The sequence below is a fragment of the Gadus morhua genome, chromosome 5 (assembly GCF_902167405.1).
Source record: "Gadus morhua chromosome 5, gadMor3.0, whole genome shotgun sequence".
Classification (NCBI taxonomy): Eukaryota; Metazoa; Chordata; class Actinopteri; order Gadiformes; family Gadidae; genus Gadus; species Gadus morhua.
Genome location: NC_044052.1, coordinates 8,244,043 through 8,268,521, shown reverse-complemented (window position 1 = coordinate 8,268,521; position 24,479 = coordinate 8,244,043). Strand labels below are relative to the sequence as shown.

The following is a 24,479-nucleotide window of genomic DNA, read 5'->3' as shown; positions in this document are numbered from 1 at the left end:
GTTTACATTCGTGCGCAGGAGCACGCAATCGCGTGATACCGGGTTGCCAGAACAGCACAATCGATTGAGATCTTCCAACACACAGACCACACCAGCCGCTCCGGACTCTCACAGCTGGGTGTCTTGTGGCATCACCCACACACCTGTCAGATTAAATATGTAGATGTAATTAAGATTAGGCTGTGACATCACACATTTTAGATTAATGGATAGATTTTAGATTAGATTTTCAACAAAAAGGTAAATTTTCTGCACCTCAGAGGCTGTTAGGATTTATTGTACATACAATACATTTAAAACATTTGTATTGTGGTTCACACATGTATCTAAAACAAAACAGACACTGGTAATGAACATTGAAAGGACAGTCAGAAAACTAATAGAAAGTTTCATTGTAGAGACACGAGCCGTCAATCTTTTATACCACAGGAGAACTTCTAAGGCTGACAAATCCACAGCACTTTCTCACTTTTTCCTCTCCCTCCCTGGTGAATAAGTAATACACAGCGAGGAAATGGCCTGGATTATACAGTGCTGTTATCTTGTTCCCATTCTCCAAATCATCCAGAAAATGCTTTCTGACTTCCTTTTTTTTAGCTCCCACAGGACAAGGTGTTGTGAGTTGGATCAGAGGTAACCATTGTCGCATGGGCTTGGAAGGCTGCAAAGCTCCCTGCAGCAAAACTCTTTGCTTTGAGCGCTCCAGTTTGTCACTCCATCTTACAATTGAAATCCGCCAGGAACAAAAACACCTGGTTCTGTGCTAACCTGTTTCTAAACTCTCAGATACCGTCTCCATATTAATCGTACGGCTCACGTGGAATACCATTCGTGGAAGGTCAAAAAAACTCACATCTAAAGCATTCTTCCACACGATGAAGGGATGAGGGAGCTGTCCATTCACTCCCTGCAGTCCATTCAGGGCTGCCATGGCCAGACCTCTTCTCAGCGGGCTACCCCCCGGTAGGGGGGCAGGGTGGAGCGGGCGAGCCCGTTTTCCGTATGATGCGTTTGAGCCTCAGCTCCTCCCGGAACTCGTAGGCGGCGAGGCCGGGGTCCAGGGAGCACAGGCCGGCGTAGGCGTCCGCCAGGGCCCTGAAGTGGCCCAGGGTCAGCTCCGTGGGCCGCAGGGTGGGGTCCACGTCCGCCTGCCGCAGCATCGCCTCGGCCAGCTCCGGACGCCTCGCCTCAGGAAACAACAACCTGAGGAAGGGACAGGAGGGACGGAGCGGGGTGAGGGGAAACAGAGCCAGTGTCCCTACCCTTCTGGCTTCTTTGATGTCAGCGTGCTCATGCGCAACGGTTTACTAAGACTGAGATGATGTGACATCTGGGAAGTTAATTAAAAATCACATGAAAGGGGGGGAAAAAAGAATCATACATTATGAATGCATGATGATAGCCAGTCTGTGCTAAAGAACGGTGTCCTAATCAAAACGAGCCAATGGGAAAAAAATTAAAAGCTCAGTAACCTAAGCAACAAACCTCTCAAATGTGGAAGGGGACAAGCGGATTTGAGCTCCAGCCCTTGAACCCGTGCCACAAGTTGCATCACGTAAAAGGTACGAGGAGGAGAAGCCATTTCAATTCGATGACATCCCAGCCATCCCTGACGCCATCCGCTGTGCTTTGAGTTATTGTGCGACATTGCTAGCTCCATCACTCAAACACACGCGCTACAGATGCTATCTGGATGCTTCAGGCTGGCGCCTCCTCTTCAATCTGGCACCGGCACCGCCGACCCGCTCTGGTTATATAAGTTGCTGTAGACAGCCGCCTCGTCTTCCCATCAAACCTCAATGACTCATAATTGCTGCTCTTCCTCGCCACCCTAGCCTTTCTTTTGGTGCGCCGCGCTGTCGTACCGCACAGTTTTGAAGCGGGCACGGGGGCGGCCGGCCGCGCGCACACGCGCCCAGTTCCCCCGTCAACCGCTGAAGTGGACTATGTTTGGATCTCAGAGAGAGTCAGTGATTGAGTGTGTGCGTGGAGGAGAGGGACACAAGCTAATAAGGGCAAAAATACCTGACGGCTAGAGGGAATAAATGTATTAATAAAGGAGGATGAGATCACTTTCCAGCATGCCAAAAGTTGAATAAAATGAGAATACTAATTAAGAGGAGTAGAATGATTTAAGAACGGCCTCACAGACCACCGGTCCAGGTACCATATGCTCACTCTAAGCCTCTGTAGCAGTACTTCCTGCGGAACTGGAAAGCATTGCGGACGACTTTCTCCACCAGCTTGAAGGGCTGCTGGATCTGGGGCTGAGCCAGCGGAGTGAAGTGGACGACTCCAACATCCACCTGCACATGGGAGGGAGAGAGAGAGAGAGAGAGAGAGAGAGAGAGAGAGACACACAAACACAATGAGAAAAGATAGGCTATAGAAGACCACAGGGGAAGATGATATTGTTGACAAAGGAGAGAGATGGAGAACAGTGCTGAAAGAGGCTAAGCAAATGAGTAAGACTTACGGACCAGATGGGGGACGTTAAAAAAAAGGAACGAATACGCAGGCACAAAGGATGACACAGCCGCCTGCCAAGCCAGTTGCAGTTGCCACAGTAACACCTGTGCAATGGACCATAGAACGTCAGCCTCCCTCTCGCTTTTCTCTCACCCCTTTTCATACTGCTGCCAGTCTCTGGATCACAGTCACCGCTTCTAAATACTTCCCAAGCCTGAGTCATTGAGGCGTGCACCTCTGCCCCCCCCCCCCCCCCCCCCCCCCCCCCCGTCTCTGCTACAGGGCCCCGCTGGGGGCCAGAGCCGGCCAAGTGGAAGCGCCATATAGATCAAGAGATGGCCACGGTTGCGGAGTGCGTCGCTGCCTTGCTTGACTGTGGGGGCGAAGGCGCTGCTGCAAAGTTTACCATCGATTCTTCTCCCTGCGCTTCTACGTGAAAGAGAAAATTGACCTCGAAAAGGTTGCCGGAAATAAATTGCACTCGATAACATATTTTCCTCTCCTCCTTGGATCATCATAAAGAGGGGGAAAGCAATGGGGTTTATCTTAGCGGGTGGAGTTCAGTGTAGCGCCAACCAGGCTAGGTGGAGGAGTTGAGGCCAGGGACTGGAGGGAGCAGTGGGAATCCTGGCACCACTGCGGCTCACTGGCTCCCGCCCGATCCCTCCTCCGTCAGCTCTAAGCCGATATGACAAACTGTTGAAGTAATCATGCCAGACTTAGCAGAGAGCCTAGCTTGGGCTCTCCCTCGCTAACCCTCCCTCTCTCTTTTGCATTTTTTTTTTACGACTCTCACCAGCAGAGCGTACGCATTCAGACGCCTGTCTCTTTGCTCGCTTGCTCGCTCACTAAATTTCCCCATGCAGGCTCATCCGTTCTCCTCATTCTCTATTGAGGCCACGAAGGAAACCCGAAGAAGACCGACCAAGAAGCCGGCACACCGCTTGGGTTCGCCCGCCATTTGTGAAGGAGGCAGCGCTCGCGTTGGGACTTCTGACAGCCTAAACAATATTCCAAGAGTCATCCGGATTGAGTGAAGGGGGGGGGGAATACAACTCAAGTGTGCATGGAGCAGCAGTGACAAGCTGAGGGGGCCAAAGACCAGAGAGGTCACAGTCCTCTTTCTACATTGCTGGTTGTGAGCCGGTCGCATGTCCCTGGTGGGGCAGGAGTGAAAGGGGCCGACTCGCTTACTGACTGGCTGGATTGACGGACATCCGGACTCCAGGGGACGATATACACTGTGTTGTTAGGGACTGGCCTGTCCACCCGGCAGAGAGAAAACATCAATACCCGCGGTTAAACTGCAGCAGGTTTTCATTTTTGCTGAGAGGACTCGCATGTAGAATTGAGAGCGCAGACGTGGCATGAAAGGCATGTCAAATAAAAAGTAAAGTAATGGGAAGGAAACGAAAGAAGGTCAAGACACGCACCTACTGAAACATGCAAACAGCACACAACCATTGCTTTAAATATTAACACCACAATCTAATGCAGACCGTGACCCTCAATCACACAAGCTCTAATGTTAATGTCATTCACCAATCACACGTTCACAAACCACACAGTTTTATTTGATCATTTCTTCACAAAACCCCCTCTGTTGACATTCTCCAACCTGAGGTGCCTTTCCTGAACCTTGCGGATTGTGCGAGTCACACGCAGAGCCGTCTTGTTTTGCTGGGCTACAACAAGACTGCGGTGGGTAATTGGAGGGAGGAGAGCTAAAAGTGGTCCGTGGGACGAGTGAAAGATCACTAATGAGGCGTTTAGATTCCCTCTACCCGACGCTTCTGTGACGCCGTTTGGCAGCAATACTAGAGCTGGGCTGTATCTCCCGTCTGATCTCAGATGCTCTGTGTGTTCAGAGATGCTTGGGCTGCTTGTTAACCTGCCTGCTGCTGCAGCAGCAGTGCGTAAGAAGACAACACTGGTCTGCATCCGTTGTTCTGGCCACAGCTCTCTAGGCGGTGCCGTTGTGTACAGAATGCTTACATCCTTCGCAACGATTGGCTTTTGTTCCAAACGACAGCCGTGGTGAATAATGTATGGCATGGGGCTGCTGGTTTCCTGCTGAACGCAGCCTTACGTTCTTTGGGAGGCTTTGTGGTTCATTTGCATACTTGAGAGCCTTGGATCCCCGCGTTTTATATAAGCGCCAATGCTCTCACCCCTTACTCGAATTGATTTGCTTGGCATTCTGAAAATCAATTCCTCCACCTATGGCAATCGACACGCATGGGACTCGGTTGAAGTTTACGGAGCACGACTTTATGAGGACGCTGGTGCTACAAAAGAAGGAGCACAGGGCCATCTGTTTGGGAAGAAGCAATAAGACAGAATGTCTTGAATTTCACCCCTCCCTGTGCAAATAATTAGACCGTTTATATTCCGAACTTGCTGATTTATGGGAAGAGCATAGGGAGAAGTCGATAGGCCGACTATACGGGCGGCGGCATTTCAGCCATCAACTTGTCCGAGTCACTTTACACCGGGATTTATGGACGGCCTCGCTACATGGCTGCACCAGGTAGCAGCCCTGTAATATATCCCGCTCCCGCCATTAATCCTCCTCCGATAACCTTAACACGCGAGGAACTCCCACCTTAAATCATGCACGGATGCCTGGGCCCTCCACTTCAGTGCGCATGCCCTCATCCGTTGCGGTGCAGCAGCACATGCGTTGTGCATGTGTCTGGGAACCTACACTTTAGAGTCCGATCCACACCCATAGAAGCGCTTCTGTTGCTCACCACCTCTGATGTGGAATCAGTCACCCACCTATAGAGGCGCTTCTGTTGCTCACCACCTCTGATGTGGAATCAGTCACCCACCTATAGAGGCGCTTCTGTTGCTCACCACCTCTGATGTGGAATCAGTCACCCACCTATAGAGGCATTTCTGTTCCTTACCACCGCTGATTTCAAATCCAGCTTATATTCTCAAAGGGGGGCAGGAGCCGTCATACAACACCAGGAGACATTGCAGATGGGCTGCCTTTACAATGTTTTCCCAGACTCATGTGCTGTGTAAGTAGGGAAAAATAACAGAGTCCCCTAATGAATTCTAATTCTGTTTGGCCTCCAAAAGGGCTTGTTGTTGACAAGGATTTATCATCAAGCCTAACAAAGAATCATCTCGTTCATACTCTTAATCCGGCTCCAATTCAAAAGGTTTTTTTTTTATATTACGTTCACTTTGAACCATATGCACATGGTAGGCAAGCATACATGGAAGTGGCTTGGCACAGCTTGCCTTTAAATTTCAGTGCAAGCCCTTGAACTTCGGAAAATAAGATGCATAATTCAGCAAAGCAATTCCTAAAAGAGTTACCAAAAACTACAATCTTCTACGATATTTCTGTGTCCCTACAGACCACCCGGCTGGCCCATTTCTTCACATCACACGCACATCTCTATTGATATATTTTTAGCATTTCCATATTTCATGCGTTTGACCTTCTTGAATCGCTCAGCAGAGAACTCCATTACCCTGGCTCTGCTCTGTAGCCCTCAAAGTCCCCGTGCCCATTCCCACCTCGGACGCCTCCTTCTCGCCGACTCCTCGCCCAATGGTGTGTGAGCTGTAATTTGTCATGTCCCTCTGAGCGGAACCGAGACGAGATGGCAGGGCCCCGGGGCGCCGGCCTCAGCGCCACCTGAACACCCAACACTCCTGCTCTTACATAATGCCAGCTTCTGAGAGAAAGCGCGGGGGGCTGGGGCTGGGGGAGGGGTGGGGTGGGATGCAGGCGATGGAAGGGACCGCATCCGGCCGGGGGAATACATGAGGAAAAAAGGCCCACTAAGATGCCACACTATGGGCCAAGCGTTGCATTAATTATGACTATTCGTGGAGACAACAACCTCCATTTCGTTTTGTGTAAAAAGCGAGGGAGTGGAAGGTAGCCTGGGCTCCGGCTCCACAGAAGAGGCAGGAACGTAGCCCACGTTCCTTAGACAGCTTCTGCACCCCTTTGGAGATGTTCTCTTTGAAACATCTGCCAGTTTTGGTAAAAACAATGACTGGAAATAAAGGATAATGCAATAACAGATTTGGTTCTCACAGAATCCAGATCTGGCTTTGTCAGGATGTGGGAACCCGCACAGGGCATTCCAGTTTGTTCGTTTGTGAAGTCCATCTCAGGGGGGATGTGGGGCTGGGGGGATGTTGACAACTGACAGATTTATAATACATATGTTAGATGCAGTGAGAATTGCCAATAGCCCCGGAATACAGTCATCCAATGACACCTTGGACCTTAACTGGAAATCAATCACCTTTACAAGATGACAAACTACAGATGCAATTTCTCCTTCACATGGGGGGGGGGGTGTGGATTGACCGAATCGAAATGCAAATTGAACAATAAAAATCCCTGGTGTGTGGGAAAGGTAGCGGTTGCCGCATTGCCCCAGAGCGGTGCTGAGAACGTGGCTGGGAGGTGATAAAATAAAGCGGGACCATGCTTATAATAGCCTGCCATGTCTTCACACATCACCGAATCACACATTTACACTCCCTCTGGTACATGTTAGCAGCTTTTTCCCTTTCTCTCCTGCCACCCCTACGCCTCTCCCTTTGCACCCCTTTCTCTCTAAAAACGCATTTATTTATTCATTTTTCATTTATTTATCTTATCGCCCACAGGAACACGGCCAGCTGGAGCACTTAAGATCTTATCGGTAACGACGGGATAAGCTGCATCCCCTGTAGCGCGCCGGTGGTGGGAGTCACTGGAAAACTGGAAAATTCCTCATTTTGGTGCAGCGTGTTCCCGCCACGGCCCCTGAGAATGTAGAGCCCAGAGTCAGCAGCGTTCCCTGACTGAAGGTAACGGCACGTCCTCCCGATGGTTCGCTCAGGGCTCGCCGACCGATAACGACGTGGGGGAAGAGCACCAGAGAAAACCACACAAATAGATCAATAAGCCAAACAAAAACCAATAGGCGTTGACCCATCACCAATCACCACACAGCCAATGCAGGTGGTGGTGGTCATGGCGGTGCTTTCAGAGGAATTGACAAAACATTGGCTGATGCTGCAGAATGCTGGTCACAAACATCTGGGCTTCAAGGATGGAGCGGTTCTTACTTCTAAGCATGTTTTCACCTAACCATTATGTCCTCTGTGAATCAAGCCCCCCCCTTCCCTCTCCCTGTTCCATGTCCTCTGCAGAGAAGAGGGACAGGAAAGGTGGGGGGGGGGGGGGGGGGGGGGGGGGGCTAGCAGCTGCGATTTGAGGCTCCTGTTGTTTTCTGGCTGATGGAGAAGATGCCCGGGAGGAGTGGGTTTCGGTGTGGTGGGGCACACATCCTCCAGTGCCCTCTGGACCTTTGCATAAACAACGACCAGGTCCGGGGGACACACGTCTGGTCGATTATTCTGGTCTTAATTAAAATAGCCGTGTAAGTCGTCGAGATTGAATTACTCCTGCGTGTGGGGTACATGGAGAATGTTATCAACATGCCCAGTCCTGGCTTGTGTCGTTTGATAGCAGCAGCATTCAGCTGTAAATCTAGGAGCGACTGAGCGTCATTTTAATACTTGCCTACCTCCACCGCTCAATAAAAACCAAAAAATGTTTTTGGAAAGAGCGTCCAAGAAGGGAACGGATCCATTGAATCGACAACGTCAATGGGTGTGATTGAGGAGTTTTATAAGTAAGGTGGCCCTGTTCAAGCTTAATTCATCAGTAATGATGGCACATCTAATGGAGGTATAAAGTGTCAAGTGCTGTCACATCACATAAGCCAGATGTTTCAAAACAAGAAATTTTGCACTACGCTATTAAAGAAACCCGTTGTGTTGAACTTAATATATGCGTATGAACATTACAGCCATCATATCGAGATGTATAATGCATTGTAAATGATTAAAATAAATAATTCACCTGGACTGAGGAGTTAAGTAGGAATAAACTGCAGTCATCGCATCGTTTTAAACTTCAAAAGCAGACGATACCCTTGTTTAAAAAAGAAAAAAAAAAATATATATATATACAGGCTATATGCAAGAAAATATGCAACATTGCCACCGCACTAGTCTGCGGACAACTGAACGGTGTTGAATGGAGTGGCGGATCTCCATTGTGTGGACTTTCATTCGGCACCGCTCGTCTGCCCCGTGACGTAGACGCTATTCCACAGCAACACACCGAGAAGCGGGGAGGACACACACACGGCTCTCTACAACGCTCCGGGAAGACATGTGCGCTCCATGGCGCGGGATATTTCCGTTCGTTTGGTATTGCCGAGGATATGGATGGATAGTTGGAGAGGATCCGCAGTAGGGACTGAATCATCGCCATCTCGTCTCGTCTTTGAATGTGTGTGTTTACAGAAACCGCTCAGGAGAACGTGACTCAATAGACAGCTCTGCACCAGCCAGGGTAAGATATTTTAACACCAACCTCGTTTGGTGTTCATACGTAAACGCCTCGTTAAGTCGGGGTTAAAAAATAGGAAAACGACTGTGTTTTCATTTTAAAAAATAAAATAAAAACTAGGCGCAAAGTTGTATTAATAACAATCATCGGAAATAAATAAACTGACGCCGATGTTGGCGGCCGCGTGTAACTTGAAGAAGAAGTATTCCTCTTTTGAAAGAAATCGAGTTAAAGTGCCATAATTAGCTCAAATGAGGAGGGTAAGGACACTGCAGCTTTAAGTAAACACAGCTATTGAGCGTTGGAAATACCACCAACTCATTTCGCCCTCTCCAATAACACTTCTGAGGCGCCTGTATACAGGCGAATAGCAACCCGAATTTCCTCACATGCAGCAACATTGGCGTAGCGCACGGCAATTATCAGCCAAGGCCAGCAAATACTGTTTGGGCTAGACGCTCTTTGTTCCCTGCTAGAAAACTCTGCTTGTGTGGGGTGAGCGAGGGCAGACCGTGTGTATGTGTGAGAAAGAGAGAGAGAGATAGAGAGGGAGAGAGCAGAGCAAGGAGACTTGCTCAATTGAATTTCTCATTTCTGTTTCTCTCCTCCAGAACAGCAGAGCAGCAGCAGCAGCAGCAGACAAGCGGAGGTGCAGGGGATTTGACTGGCAGATAGTGCAGCAGCAGCGAGTTGGAGGGGGGGGTGTGGGAGGGAGGGGGGGGGAGAGAGCGAGACGGGCACTGGGCTGGTGGGCTGGAGGCGCTGGGCTGACGCTGGTTTAATGCTGCCGGGCCAGGGAGCGACCGCCTCAGTGCCGGCAGTGGCGTCGTCGTCAACAGACACCTGAGAGGGGAGGCGATGGCGTCCACGGGCATGCAGATCTTCGGCTTCGTCCTGGCGCTGCTGGGCATCATGGGCGCTATGGTGGCCACCGTGCTGCCCAACTGGAAGGTGAGCGCCGACGTGGGCTCCAACATCATCACGGCCATCTCCCAGATGCAGGGCCTGTGGATGGACTGCACCTGGTACAGCACCGGCATGTTCAGCTGCACGCTCAAGTACTCGGTGCTGTCGCTGCCCGCCTACCTGCAGACGGCGCGCACCACCATGGTGCTCTGCTGCGTCATGGCCGCCATGGGCCTCTGCCTGGCGTCCCTGGGGCTCAAGTGCACCCGCTGGGGGGGCGGGCGGCGCTCCAAGAGGCACGCCGCCATCGCCAGCGGCGGCTGCTTCGTGGCCGCCGGCTTCCTGTGCCTGGTGCCGGCGTCCTGGTTCACCAACGAGGTCATCACCAACTTCCTGGACTCCAACGTGCCGGAGAGCAACAAGTTTGAGCCCGGGGGCGCCGTGTACGTGGCCTTCGTGTCGGCGGGCTTCCTGCTGGTGGGGGGCTCCGTGTTCTGCCTGTCCTGCTCGGGGAAGAGGCACGGGCTGCAGGACATGGTGCTGCTGCCGCCGCCCGACAAGCTGCTGCTCCATCAGCAGCTGCTCCAGCAGCAGCACCAGCAGGAGCTCCAGCACCAGTACTGCTCCCTCTCCCCCCTGGACAACAAGACGGGCTACAGCCTGCAGGACTATGTGTGAGAGCGCCACACGCAGACACACACACACACACACACACACGGAGCGGGTGGCCACGGCAAATGGGAGGAGAGGGTTCAAGAGAGACAACGGATGATACGGATCAGACCTGGCTTTATTCCAAACAGAGGTAGAGAAGAGGGGGAAGGGGGGAAGGAAGGCTCATCGGCTTTGCATCCCTCCAGCCCTCTTTCTGTATCGCCCCAATCCTTTTTTTCTTGTTCTGCAAAGCACAAATTGCCCGTGGAGGAATTCCCCGAGCAAGTGTGGCGTTAACAGACAGATGGGGGAAAACGTGCGAGACGCGAAGGATAGCGTTGCATTGCAGACTCGGAGAGAAGCTTACAAAAAACACACCCGGGCTTCATTTGGAAAACCCCGGGAGAGGAGCGGGTTCCCCAGGGATTTGGATTAAGCAGATAAGGAAGTGGTCTGTGTCGATTTTTGTAACTTTTTTTTTTTTTTTTTTTAACCTTGGCCAAAAGGTTTGAATAAATAGGAAAAGCAATCATTTAGCTGCTAGTCACAATCGTTTGGTAGCCTCCCATTCGGCAAATTGCAATACCATGCCTCCTAGGAGGCAGCATTAGGGGGGGAAACCCTTTCATAGCAAGCCATCGTAGTTTCTCCTCATATGCCCTTCCACTAGAATGCAATGTGGAGAAGATTGATATTAATAAATGGTCATATTTTTGTTAGCTAATAATAGAATGATGTTGATATTTTGCCTCTAAAAGCATGCCGTGTGGAGCCTGTCGGTGTATTAATGCAGCGGAATGCCTGGTCGAAGAGACATAGCCACACAATGCCTGTGCCTGTAAAAGCTGTAGAAACATTTCGCCTGCAAACCGCGTTCAAAAGGGAGGCGCAGACAGAGGTTGCTGGGCTGAGCTGGAGGGGAGACTGATGTAGACAAACGGCTGGCCAGTCCCCCACCCCACCCAGCAGGTAGAAATATATGAGGGAGGGAGGAAATTGACAGTCACCTAAATCCTCCAGCAGACTGGACTCTGCCATGTTGCCTTCCATTTGCAATTCATCCGATGATTCATCCATCCAACATCCCTGTTCAGCACTAACGAAATAGCCCCAGCAATCAGAACTGGTAGACAAACTAGCATGTTCATGTTCACACCCACGAACAATGTGCAGCCAGTAGACACACACAAAATTGCACACTTAAGTGGGCACCCACATAAAAACCCCAACCAGGGTTGTTTCCGCCCCCATCTCCCCCCCCCCCCCCCCCCACCTCCCCCCCCCCCCACCCTTCAATCTCCCCAATTTTGCATGTGTTTTCACCTTCGCCATCTGCCTTCTCAGCACCATGGAAACAGAAACCGGCACCCTGTGTGTGTGTGTGTGTGTGTGTGTGTGTGTGTGTGTGTGTGTGTGTGTGTGTGTGTGTGTGTGTGTGTGTGTGTGTGTGTGTGTGTGTGTGTGTGTGTGTGTGGACTCACACACCGCTACTTCCACCAATCCCATTCATTAGCCAGTGAAAAGAGAGACCAGTGTTTTGTTTTTACACACACACTGTATGAAAGCATAAATAAATGAAATTTGAAAAAAGGGAGGAAAATAGAAGGAGCCTTGAGTCGTGGCAGGATGGCAGCTAAAAAGGTTTGAGTCATTCTCCATATGTGACTTGTTTTCCAAGTGCGTCAGCACTGCGCATACTCGCGGCTGGTCTGCACCTGCAGAAAAGAACCAGGCTTCTTAAGTTGCAGTTGCTTGGCTATGCCATCATTCTGCTTATGCCCGTTGTTTTCTTTTGTCCTTCCTTCCTCCAAATTCCTCTTCCGGACTCAGTCTTGCTCATTGTGTTTTGTGCGCTGGTAGATGTGATCCTATCAAAACATAGATGTTTGCTTAAAGCATGCCTCCTCTCCGGAGACATAACACACACACACACACCTTATGATTCACACCTCCTCATATGTCAATAATACCGTTACACATTCACACTCATGGTTCCACTTGTGTCTCATGATTTCTGGGAAAAAGTGTGAGGGAAGGGGTGGTGAAAGCATCATTCCAGAAACTGCTACTTTTCTGAGACAAACATAACATACTCTCGCCATTCCCTTTCTTTGTCTCCCTCTCTCTCTCTCTCTCTCATAAACATGCCGCCTCTTGAGGGAGGAACAGATGGCTAAGTTCGCCACCTGCAGGCTGCTTCAAGCACGCCAGGGGGGTGGGGGGGGGGTCTCTGTGGGGATGGATGCGGGGAGCCCTACCCCGCCCTGACTAACCGTCATGTGGCCGGCCGACAGCCAACAGAAGTGGCATCCTGACAGTAGCTCACTGCCCAGGGGCCGCGACCGATGCAATAAACAATAAAAACAATGTGCCATGTCTGTCGACCAAAACAGACACTTTATGCGTTTCAAGAATGTGCCAAATCGTGTCATTGACGTTTAATAATTTACGGACTTCCGTTAACCTTTTTACTACATCGTTTTTGACAAATGATATATACATTGGCCAATATTGTATGGATCTTTGATTAGTCCTGCCAGAATAAGATTTGTGTCAACTAGTTACTTGTGTACAGTCAGAAGAAGCAGCCAATGCTTGTCATTTTTTTTTATCAAAAGCACAGCCTAATCAGAAAAGAATATCCCTTTTTCACAGCTGTGTAGGACACAGTCATTTCATACAAGACATTTTTGTTAAGAATGTAAAATGTACAAATATTCCATTTACTGTTTGTTGTTTGGCAGCAGATCACTGTACACAAGTATCTAGGCCAGTGGGATGTAATGGTTCTCTTTAAGGTATCATTCCTCCATTTTGTTTCAATAAATGATACAACGTCCATGTCATATCTTCTTTATAAGAAGACTGCTCGTTGCACCTTCACTTGTGGTACATTGTTTGACAGCAGTTTGTTCCAAGTGTATGAGCAGATCATTTCAAGCTCTCTGGACCGGTACAAATGTACATACCATAATTGGCAGGCTGTAAAAAAAAAAAATGAAAATATGTGATCTATTTCTGTCCGATAAGATTTCAGCAAAGCAATCGTGAGCTGTAGAAGTCCCCGTTTTTCTGTGGCTGTGCAGCCTGGTCTTCAGTGCACCATTTGATTTGCTTAAGAAAACAAAAAAATACATGCCCGGATTAACTGGACCTTAAAAAGCTGCAGCTTCGCCCGCATAAACCAAGACGAGAATGATTATTTTTTGACAATTGCAGTGTATTGTTTTGGTGGATGCTTTTGCACTTATACTTTGCCGGAGAGTATTTACGGTGATCCAACAGTTCACAAGTTCTGGTACCGTCTCAGTGTGCTTGTGCAAGTAGTTCTATTTTTTACCAATAAAACTATTTTGTGGGAGCAATATGTCCAAGCAATCTGGTGTGTGTGTGTGTGTGTGTGTGTGTGTGTGTGTGTGTGTGTGTGTGTGTGTGTGTGTGTGTGTGTGTGTGTGTGTGTGTGTGTGTGTGTGTGTGTGTGTGTGTGTGTGTGTGTGTGTGTGTTAGTATGTGGGCGTACGTGTCTGTTGTATCAGTAGGGGATGGCACGTCTACTCCTGCCAATTGGACAGACATCTAGATGGTACAGGCTGTGCAGAATGTAGGCAGGCACTTCATAGGGATATTATGGAGCCCTTTGCAGTGTAGGAGGGAACAACACGGTTCTACTCCCACTGAAATCTGTAAACGTACCAAGGAAAAATGATGCCACCAGTCAGATCCCATCATGTAAAAAATGCATACATTTGAGAAATTAATCAACATCCGGGGAATTCTTTCTGGTGCAAATGGTATGAAAAAAGCTTAAACTTCAGCATACCAAACAGAATACGTGTTTAAAAAGACAGTTTGTCTTCCTGCACAACTACTGGCATCTATCTATCACTGCAACGGTCATTAAAATTCACCAACACGAGAAGAGCTGAGTGAGAAGTGTCAACAGTACATTGTTAAAACCCTGGCCTCTGGGAGGAGTAGAGCTTCATCAAAAGGCCTAAACTGCATCAGAACCAGATTATTCAGCCTCTGAATACGCCAGAAAATGAATCCCAAACGGGCCCAAACCACACACACACACACACACACACACACACACACAGTTGGAAGACCTCATTCATTCTTTACAAAATTTTTTTTTTAGCATCGGCATGCAAACCGCAACAGACGTTTTTTAAAGATTGATATCGCCATGCTGTCGGCCTATAGACTTAGCCCAGGCCTCTTATTAAAAACGGTTTGCCTCCGGAGGAAAGTAAGAGCCCTCATTACGGCTGATTGGAGCCCAGTCAACAACGACCCGGGCGCAAATGTGTTCCCCCCCCCGCCCGAAACAAACATGGATTATTCAGGGCCACATCTCGTTCTCTTGCTCCTTTCGGTTATGCAACACAAGTGAAGATCAAATAGTGACTCCTCTCAGGGGTGCAACACTAATAAGATGGGCTCCTCTGTGTTTTTAACCTACATTTGCCTTCAGAGGCATTCACCCGGAGTGGTTGTCCTGACAGATCTGGAATGCGCGCTACGATGAAGTGCAGGGGGTAGGGGGTGGGGTGCGAGTGGGGTGGGACGGGTGTAGGAGTACGAGCTTATGAACCATGTCAAATTCAGTTCATGGGTTAATCACACTATACACCTAGAGTCAGGCGCCCCCATCACATCAAACACACAAGGTCTTGCTTGACCCAGGGGCTCTGCCAACAGAGCTGGCGGTTCTGAACATTAGCCCCGGGGAGGAGGGAGGGGGCGGGGGAGAGACATGACAGAAGTGGTAGATGGGAAAGATAACGAGGAGATAACCAAACACAACGCCATGAACGCCTGAAGCTATAAAGCCACTTTGCTGGTTCCGATGGCAGGGGGAACGAGATTGAGATAGACATATATGCAAGAACAACACAAGCTCTTCCCCATACAGTGATAAAACATGCCCTTGATCAGAGCCCCACCTTCCTCTCTCACCCTCCCTTTCTCATCCTCTCTCTCCCTCCCTCTCTCACACTCTACTCGCTCCTTCTCTTTGCCGTCCAATGCATTGAAATAATAGCAGTGACCTTGGCTTGGCTGTAAACTGCTGAGGGGTGCAGTATGGGCTATGGAGATGACAAAGGGCTGCATGCAAGAAAACAATACACTGTGACAGTTCAAAAGGAGCACACTAAATACTTCAGCCCTGAGCAGCACCGTGAAGACGTGTTGCTGGGGAGGTTCACCGGTGTGTGAGGTGACGAAGGTTAAACGCAATAGAGTGAGGACAATGACATCTTTTTTACCCAAACCCCTTATCTTCTCTGAAAACTCAAATGAGCTATTAGAGTAGTGCGAGATGGGTTGTGAATACACTTTGATGCAACTCAGGAGACAATGGGCTGTGGGAAACATATTTAAGCCCCACAGAGGCCATCAATTGAAGGACATAATCACATTAGCAGATCCCATTATGTTGTTATAACTGCTTTTTTTATTTCTATCAGCGCAATATAAAACCCATTCACACGCCAAATAAATGTATTCCAACGGTGCAATCAACACAAAAAGTTAGTGATTTGATTTTGGGGTTATATATTTTGTATGCAACATCTGGCCATTTACTATTTTGAAGCAAACCGTCCTTCTTCAGAACCTGAGCAGAGCTTTCGAATACTGGGATAACATTGCACACACACACTACAGCAGCAGAGAACCTGCTTACCCCGTAAGCAGATTTGCTTTGGGTGCTAGAAAGCTAAACACTTAACCAGCATCTTGTTAGCAGGAGCAACGCACCTCCGGAGATGTTGATGAGACAATTCTGCCCACCTCTGCATTTTTCTATAAGGGCGGAAGAGAGAGGCGAAGTGGGGAGTATTTTTAGAATCCTTTTACCTTGAGACTCTGATGTATCGAGACCTAGCCATCAGGCATTAACCGCTCCCAGTACGAGTCATTGAAATAACTTTCCCTTTTACCCCTGATACCATGTTTGACCCCATTTACGGAATAGGAACAGGCCCAGATAGATTGTGTGTCTGAACAGTGTGTGTGTGTGTGTGTGTGTGTGTGTGTGTGTGTGTGTGTGTGTGTGTGTGTGTGTGTGTGTGTGTGTGTGTGTGTGTGTGTGTGTGGCAGAAGGTGGGAGACTGGCACAGCAGCAGCAGCCCCGAATTATAAAGCTACTGCTGAGCGGAGAGCAAGGCCGCATTAGGTCACACTGGAAGAATCCATCATCTTCCATTGCATTACACTGAACTAAAAGGAAGGTCCACATCTAGCACCACCATGCTCCCTTCAATTCCCAATAATTTGATTGCATGACAAAGACACAAGATACACACGTGTGCCTGTGTATATGTAATGCACAATGTGTGCCAGCGGTGAGTCACCTTTCGCCAGCAGCCAGCCATGATGGAAGGCCAAAGCCGCATTGCCATATTTGAATTGGGCTCTATTCATTTGGCCGGCGGTCCTCTGCAGAGAGTCGAGTACAAGGGAAACATCTGTAGAGCCCTCCTCTGGACTGCACGGTTGGCCGGGGCTGGCTAGGTGGGTAGCTGTGCGATGGCCATTAACGTGGCCATTACTCAAGGTGGGCTGACGCGTGGGGCCCGGGCAGACCATCTGCCGGAGGTACGCCTGACTCCCCCGTCAGCTCTGTCCCTGGCCTGCATTTGTCTTCCGAACAATGCAGTCCAGGTGGTTGTTTTTGTTGGTGGGTGCTGCACGGGATATTGTACATTACATAACGTTTCTTTTTACTTCACAAACTTCTCGCAGCACTTTTGTACTGAGCCATCACCCTTCAGTCTTTGCGCAGTCGATTGCTGCATTACCATCTATAGCTCTTCGTGCCACACTTCCACTACACTGGGGGTGCACATGGTTTCTTTACTCTGCACCATGTCCCCCCCCTTCCCCATCCACGTTTCCCTCCTCTCCCTCCTACTCTCTGGCTTTGCTCACCTTTCCCGCTGGATAGCGTGACTGCGGGTAGCTGCAGTCGGGGGACTCGTGATGAGGCGTCTGTTGAGCGCCCTCCCGTGCCGGATGGAGGCTGATTTAAAATCACTTTCTGCCCGGAAGCTGAGAGACGACAGACTGGGGGAGTAGGGGGGGCATGTCAACATGCAACCCATCACCTCCTCATCATCTTCCCCCTCTTTGCAGATCAGCTGTTTCCTGTGTGAAGTGTGAAGAGTAGAGCTGCGGGGCTGGCTCAAGTGGGAGTCCATGGTGAAATAATGCGGTTTCGCTGATTGTCTTTTCGCGCCGTGTCCTCTAAATGTCCTTGACCCCTGATCAGAATATTAATGAGACCTAGCAGGACAGAGAAACACCCTCATAGCACTGTGTGAACACATTTCTATTCTGAATATAATGCAAGGTCATCTAGTAAATGCAAAATAAAATAGAAAGTTGTACATGATTGGAAGAAGCAATTTACACGTCCTTGAGTTATTGTACATTGGAATGAATGAACTGGGAGGTGTGCGACTAACAAAGGCAGGTAAGTGTGGTCGGCAACACGCCAGTGCCAGGGCATCCAGGTGCGGTGGGGGGTGAGCACATACACACAGTCTATGGAATAAGCCGATTTTCTCAAGGACAATTTCCAGTCACTCAATGTGACTGACAGAGGGCAGTTTCGGGCTGGGACCTATGATTCACAGCTGGAACAGGGCAGACGGATCCGATAGATAGGATAAGGACCTGAATCTGCTCGCCACACATCAATATGGTACAGCGATAACCTGCCAATGTCAAAATTGATTGAATGCTTCCATCCTCATTACAAACTGTGCTGAAATGGTCCCTTAAACCTGTGGTGGGCCGAATCTACCTGGAAATCAAATCAAAATCAAATCAATCCCAATATTTGCACATTCCAATGTGGTGTGTCAAACTACATGCCCATTACTAACTAGTGAAAAAAAAAAAAAAATATATATATATATATAACCAATACCGGTATATATTATAACTGCCATAATTTGCCATTTGGTCGGTTACATAGGAGACAGTTACAGAAAAGCCACTGGAGAAATCACGATACATTTTCACAATTTTGGAAATGACGGGGATATTAAATAAGCAACCCATATCATTGGCTCAGACCGACCTGCAATACATTCACTCCAGGCAGAAAACGCCTGTAAGTTCGTTCTCCCACCCAGCAAGCCCCCCACAAAGTAAAAGGACAATTCTAATTTAATTTGAACAAATCCCTGGCCATTTAGAAGACAATTAGTGACGCGAAACCCACAGAGAGAACAGGATAATGCCGACAATTAGAACACTGAGCCGATTTGCTGGCTACAAGACGCCGGCACAGTGCTGCTGGGAAGTAGCACACACTGCATCCTCTTGCTAACTTATAGGACGAGTTAGGAGGCACGAGTCCTCCAAGACCCCATCCTTAAAATATTGTCAGGCTGCAATTGTCATACTATAAAAAAAACTGTCGATGCAAGAAGTCTCCCAAGTAATCATTACAAATTACTTCACTTTAGCTGTTTTGATAACTAATGCAAAACACACCGCATTCGTTAGTTTCTAATCAAGCATCAATTGACCACCATTAGAGACACATCGCCGTCTTGGGAATAACCACATGTTTTCCCCACAAACAGGAAGGCATTTACTTGTGAGATCAGCCTATTTTTCTATTTACCATATTTCCAGGACCCATCAAGCCAGCCTATGATTGCTTCCCTTAAATCACACCAGGCAATTTTATTGGTCGTAAAACATTCTCTCACAATTACTCTGCCGAACACCAGTAAACAAGGCCTAGACGGAGGGATTTTTTGTGAATTATACATCATGATTTAGGCCTACCAGTAAAACAATGAATAAATAAATGAATAAATAAATAAATTAAAGAGTGGGTGGGGGCAGGAGGCGTGTGTAGTGTAAGAGATATGATTGATTTTAAGTGTGCTCCAGTCCCTTTTTATGCGACATTATCAAGAGGAGACCCTCTCCTCAAATCAGTATGAAGATCATTCCTAATCATATCTGCCCTACCGAGCCCCCTTTAAATACATTTAGTGTGTGTGTTTATTGGACTATTGACCAGCGCTGGCGTTCTAATTATTTCACAGTGTGGATAAACTCATCTTGCATTCATATCTACCCCTGTTCACAAACATGAATGTGAAAGAATGTTAAGCCCGCATGAAAAGTCATTCCAATAAGTCTACCCTTTGAAATAGAGACAAATATGAGAGAAGAGCACGCGCGCGCACATGCGCGCGCACACACACACACACACACACACACACACACACACACACACACACACACACACACACACACACACACACACACACACACACACACACACACACACACACACACACACACACACACAGTGTGATGAAATAATCATTGGGAACCATTTCTTCTGAGAGAATGAGTGATCAGCAGCAGCCAAACGCTCTACACGGGGATTCAATATTGACTGGGAGACCCACGACGAGTACTGTGACATCTGCAGGGGACCCATCCGGCTGGGGGCCTCCCCTTCCGTCCAGGGAGAGTAAAACACAGTGTAGTTGGTTTGTTCATAAGAGAGCTGTGAGAAGCTTTCAAAAATGGCACTTGCTTGGCGTTACTTTGTCTAACATCCGGGCAGAGCTCGAAAGCCAAAGACACACCATGACGAATGTTTCAAAGTTTCAACGTTTCTATTTAATGGATTCCCTCGCCCCCCCCATCCCATGTACTCCCCTAGCCATACGACAAACCCACAGCCATTGAACAGACCTCTCTATTCTCTTCTCTGTGACAATAAGCTGTTATCACACCCATGCGAGGCGAGCAGGGCCTCTGAGACAGGAGCAGACAGAATCAGAGAGCGAGTTTCGGAGGAACTGGGGCAAAGAAAAAAGGATGAAGAAGAAGAAAGAATAAGGAAGAGAAGGACTTCCTCATTATGGGCCAATGTGTGTGATTGCCGCCGCTTCGCAAATACCCAGCAGGCATCATTAGAGCCCAGAGAGGGTCCAAAGAAAAGGCGGGCAGCGACTCAACGCAGTGCTCCTAATGAAGCCTGGATGAAGGGGAGTGTTAGGAGGCCGTTGTGCAAGACGATGACGGCTGAGGTGACTCAGAGAGTGACTCAGTGTTGGCGTGAGTGTGTGTGTTGAACTGCAGTTTACATGTGTATATGTAAAGTAAAATTGCAAGCATTAAGGACAGTGTGTTTGTACTGTGTGTGTGTGTGTGTGTGTGTGTGTGTGTGTGTGTGTGTGTGTGTGTGTGTGTGTGTGTGTGTGTGTGTGTGTGTGTGTGTGTGTGTGTGTGTGTGTGTTCGTCCTACCTCGGGCTTGGGGACAAAGGCGCGGCCGGGGATGGTGAAGCAGCTGTGCACGGTGCAGAGGTACTGGGCCATGACGGACAGACGGCTCCTCTGTCTGCTGGCCGTGCTGGCCGTCAGCCGCTGGGTGGGAGAGGCGGTTTGGCACAGGTGAGCATTTGAAAAAAAGGCCCTTTTTTAAAATGCATGATACATGGTCCTAGCAACTAGCTCAGGGGAAGGACAGGTCGTGGAGAGGTCACAGGGCCTGCATTGTAGAACGTGCAGTACCCAAAGGGATCAGTTCATCTGGCACTTAGTGTCACACTGTTTTGGGTTCTCCTGTTCAACCTTAATACAGCTTTAACTACCATCCAATCTTGTATCTTGACATGTTGTGATTGTTAATTAGTCAAGCAAAACCAAATGTAGTATTGCTACATAATTAGGTATTCACAGAGTGTCTATGAATACCCATAGTTAATACATTTAATTCTCCTGATAATTATCTTTATTTTTATTTTTTTATAAAGGATCACATTCACAAGTCAAAAGAAATACTTTGTAAACAAGAATGTCATGTCATATCCTTCCAATCTAGTGCATTTGAGAAAAACTATCAAATACTTATCAGCTACCTCGGCCACCTCCTTCTGGAAGGTCAGGGTCAGCCTGGTGCGTCCGAAGGCGAAGGGCCCGGTTCTGTTGGCCATGTGCTCAAGCCACTTGATGATGAGTGGCGTGGACACGTTGAAGGGCAGGTTCCCGATGATGTGGAGGTTTGGTGGATCTGATTGGGAACCAAGCACACACGCACACCTCGGGTTTAGCAAAACCAACTACCAAGTATATGGAGTCTGCTTTCTGTCAAACTGTTCACAGCTGGGGTATAAGGGCAAAATCAAACATCACAATGCTTTTGCATGAATACATAGATATTGAGAAAACTCTGTTTATTTCTTTGCCACACAAAACAACAATGGGAGTCCCCTGGTTAAAGTAAAGGTTAAATACAAATTGAATGAAGTAAAACTATATGGGGAAAACATAAGTAAATTGTATTTAATTACAAAGCAGGAAGATATTATTATTTTTGTTTATAATAGCCCAATTCCAACAGTCACTAGCCATTATGTTATGTTATGTTATGTCATTTTAAACCAATAATGTTACATCATATTCCAGAAGATGGAAACCCAGGGAATCTCTGGTCATATAAAACTCATTATGGATATATTTCCCAGCTCTAGTCCATTGTCGAGTGTAATTGCTCTTGGAAACCCGTAGTCTCACCTTCCTCCCATGGCTTTGAGATGACGGATGGGAATCCCCGGTCCATTCTGTAAGTAAGGATATCACCGTGGACGATCCTCAGCTTTCCAGGTGCGGCCTCCGACAAGAGCTGTGCACAGAGATGTGATGTATATGTGAACTAACGAGAAAGGGGATCTTCAACAGCCTCTGCCAAGTCATAGTCATGAAATATAGTTAATCCCATTAGTTGCCAAGCATTCTCCAAATTACAAGAATAGGGCTCAGCATTTGAAAAGACCCCTAAATTAAATTGACATTTTCTCCCTGTTAGCGTGGTCAGATTATTCAAATTACATTCACAATATACCTACAAATGATAGTCCAATTCTGCCAAAAAAAAAACAAACAACTGAACGTAACTTCCTTCACAGCAGAATTGTTCTGTGTGTGGATTTGGGGCTTTTGGAGGGTGTACAGTCACACTATTCCCATACACCATGGTGTACCTGGAGCCCGGGGATGAAGCGGGTGTCCTTCTCCACCACCAGCAGGTCTGCAGCCCCCGCGTTCAGGATGGAGCGCGTCAGCCCGCCGGGACCAGGGCCCACTTCGCAGACGTGGGCCCCCTTCAAATTACCCGCCTGCCGCACGATTTTGTCTGCAACGATAGATGAAACACATGGGATTTCTTTTTTTGCTCTTCAAATATTGATTGGGCTACTTCAGCGACACCAGCTTGTGAATTGGATATCAGTTCATGTGGCCCATGCATCAAAGCAATTAGTCCACGTTCTGCTATCTGAGGTCCTCATCAAGCGTCTCTGGGGTCTATATTTAGATGAATGCCGCTTGCCGTTCCAACGCCTGTCGGCCTCAGCGCAATGAAGTTGGGATGGATTAATATAACACACACTAGTCACCTTGTCAAGGACACAAGTGCAGATCAGCCCTCCAGCTGCATCACTGATAATCACATTAGGGGAACAGGGGCCCTTTTGCAGCCTGGTAACAACTGACTTATCTGGTTCCCATTTGCAGTGGAAATACTAAAGCTAGCCCATACAAAGTATTTTCAGTTTCTATGCGAATAAACAAGCCCTCAGTGGGCGGAGCACTGAAGTGCAGCTGATGTGAACACGTCACAGTTTTCCACCTCGGTGCGGACCCCCTAGCAATGTGCGGTAGCAGGCAGGTTGTTGCTGCAATGCAGCTTAAGAACTGACAAGGAAACACTATAGAAGGGAGGTAGAGTGACACACCTGTGAGTCTCAAATCCAAGAGAAAGTTCTGGGACAGCTGTTTGGTGGCTCGTAGTTTGTACAGCTTTATCACCTCGCCGATGGTGGGTAAGGGAGGCAGACGGAAGGAGGCGATTTTCCCAGAGGCAGCCATCATTTGTGTCCACTGTAAGTGAAGAATGGTTTAAAGATGGCGAAGATGCTACAAACACAACAAAGGAAATACTCAAAATGTTACTGAATGTTTATCAGACCAATTTTTGGTGGCATTTATCAGTCTATGGCATTATAGACTTCAGATTAGTGCAAAGACTTTATGCTGCAGTTTATTGTCAACAGTCACCTACATAACAATGTTGCTATGCACTCCCAATTAATTCTAACCAATATATTGGAAATCTGAAATTACTATCCATGTATTTTCATTTGGAACTAAATCATTCAGCTTTCTGATTACATGATCTAGATCGCCATCTAGTGGCATCAAACGAAGGTTGCAATTGCCAACATAGAAGATATAGAAACAGACTTCAAGCTTCGCGATACGTGAATGTACAAATGTTAAAAAGGAATTTCACGCTTTGCAAGTAACTATACCTATTGAAAATATAAACGATCAAAACAATGACTCGCGACTAACTAGTACTAGTGCACGTTATTAGCCTGTGCATGACACTATTACACCTTTTCTAAACGATTGTGAAACGTTAACCCATCAGCAGTCACTAGGTAAACGGAGGTACCAAAATCTAAAAATATGTACTTGCACAGCACATGAATGACAAATGTTTGTTGTTAGCCTTTTGAGCTGCAATCAGCGTTTCAGACCTTGTGTCTTTGCGTGGGCCCAGGATGTTATAACGATTCAGACGAAGATTTGAACTCTGTATAACTCGGTGTCCCCGGGAATGTAAATTGTATCGTTGAAATGAATACACAACCATAATATCAATCCAGGTTACTCCATGCTGTTCAGCAGCAGCAACGCTTTACTTCCTGTAGCAAGCATTTCATGGTGAAGTATCCAATTATTTTGCAGTGCCTCAAATTTTAACCAATCGTTGTCGGGTAGGCGGGATCTTTCTTTGCCCTTGTTTCTTTGCCCTTTTCTATGGGATATTTCGAAACTAACAGATGGGGCATCGATTTCATTGTGTTTTATGGACGTTTATAAACACTAATTTGTTATGGAAAAAATAAGTCTTTGGTTTTTCAACAATTATAATTATACTTTACGAAGATGTTCGAAGTTTGACGTTTTTTATGCTGTTAATGTTTTAATGTATTGTTGTTA

General features: G+C 47.7%; 2 protein-coding genes across 3 annotated transcripts; one reads left to right on the top strand and one right to left on the bottom strand.

Annotated features, from left to right (window-relative positions):
• Window positions 1–241: 241 nt before the first annotated feature.
• On the bottom strand, window positions 242–24,210 carry tfb1m (transcription factor B1, mitochondrial). 2 transcript variants are annotated; one of them, XM_030356998.1, is made up of 8 exons: window positions 24,127–24,210; window positions 23,207–23,351; window positions 22,454–22,605; window positions 21,987–22,095; window positions 21,332–21,483; window positions 20,718–20,837; window positions 2,179–2,306; window positions 242–1,203 (listed from the first exon to the last, which is right to left on the bottom strand). In XM_030356998.1, the coding sequence occupies exons 1-8, from the start codon at window positions 24,127–24,129 to the stop codon at window positions 954–956; spliced, it is 1,059 nt and encodes a 352-aa protein (XP_030212858.1). In that variant the 5' UTR covers window positions 24,130–24,210; the 3' UTR covers window positions 242–953. The 2 variants fall into 2 exon arrangements, with proteins under 2 accessions (XP_030212858.1, XP_030212859.1); XM_030356999.1 differs by having other exon boundaries at window positions 24,014–24,206.
• On the top strand, window positions 8,538–11,692 carry LOC115544174 (claudin-20). The gene is made up of 2 exons (XM_030357001.1): window positions 8,538–8,860; window positions 9,469–11,692. Exon 2 carries the CDS (start codon window positions 9,716–9,718, stop codon window positions 10,439–10,441), a length of 726 nt encoding a protein of 241 aa, XP_030212861.1. The 5' UTR covers window positions 8,538–8,860; window positions 9,469–9,715; the 3' UTR covers window positions 10,442–11,692.
• Window positions 24,211–24,479: the final 269 nt, after the last annotated feature.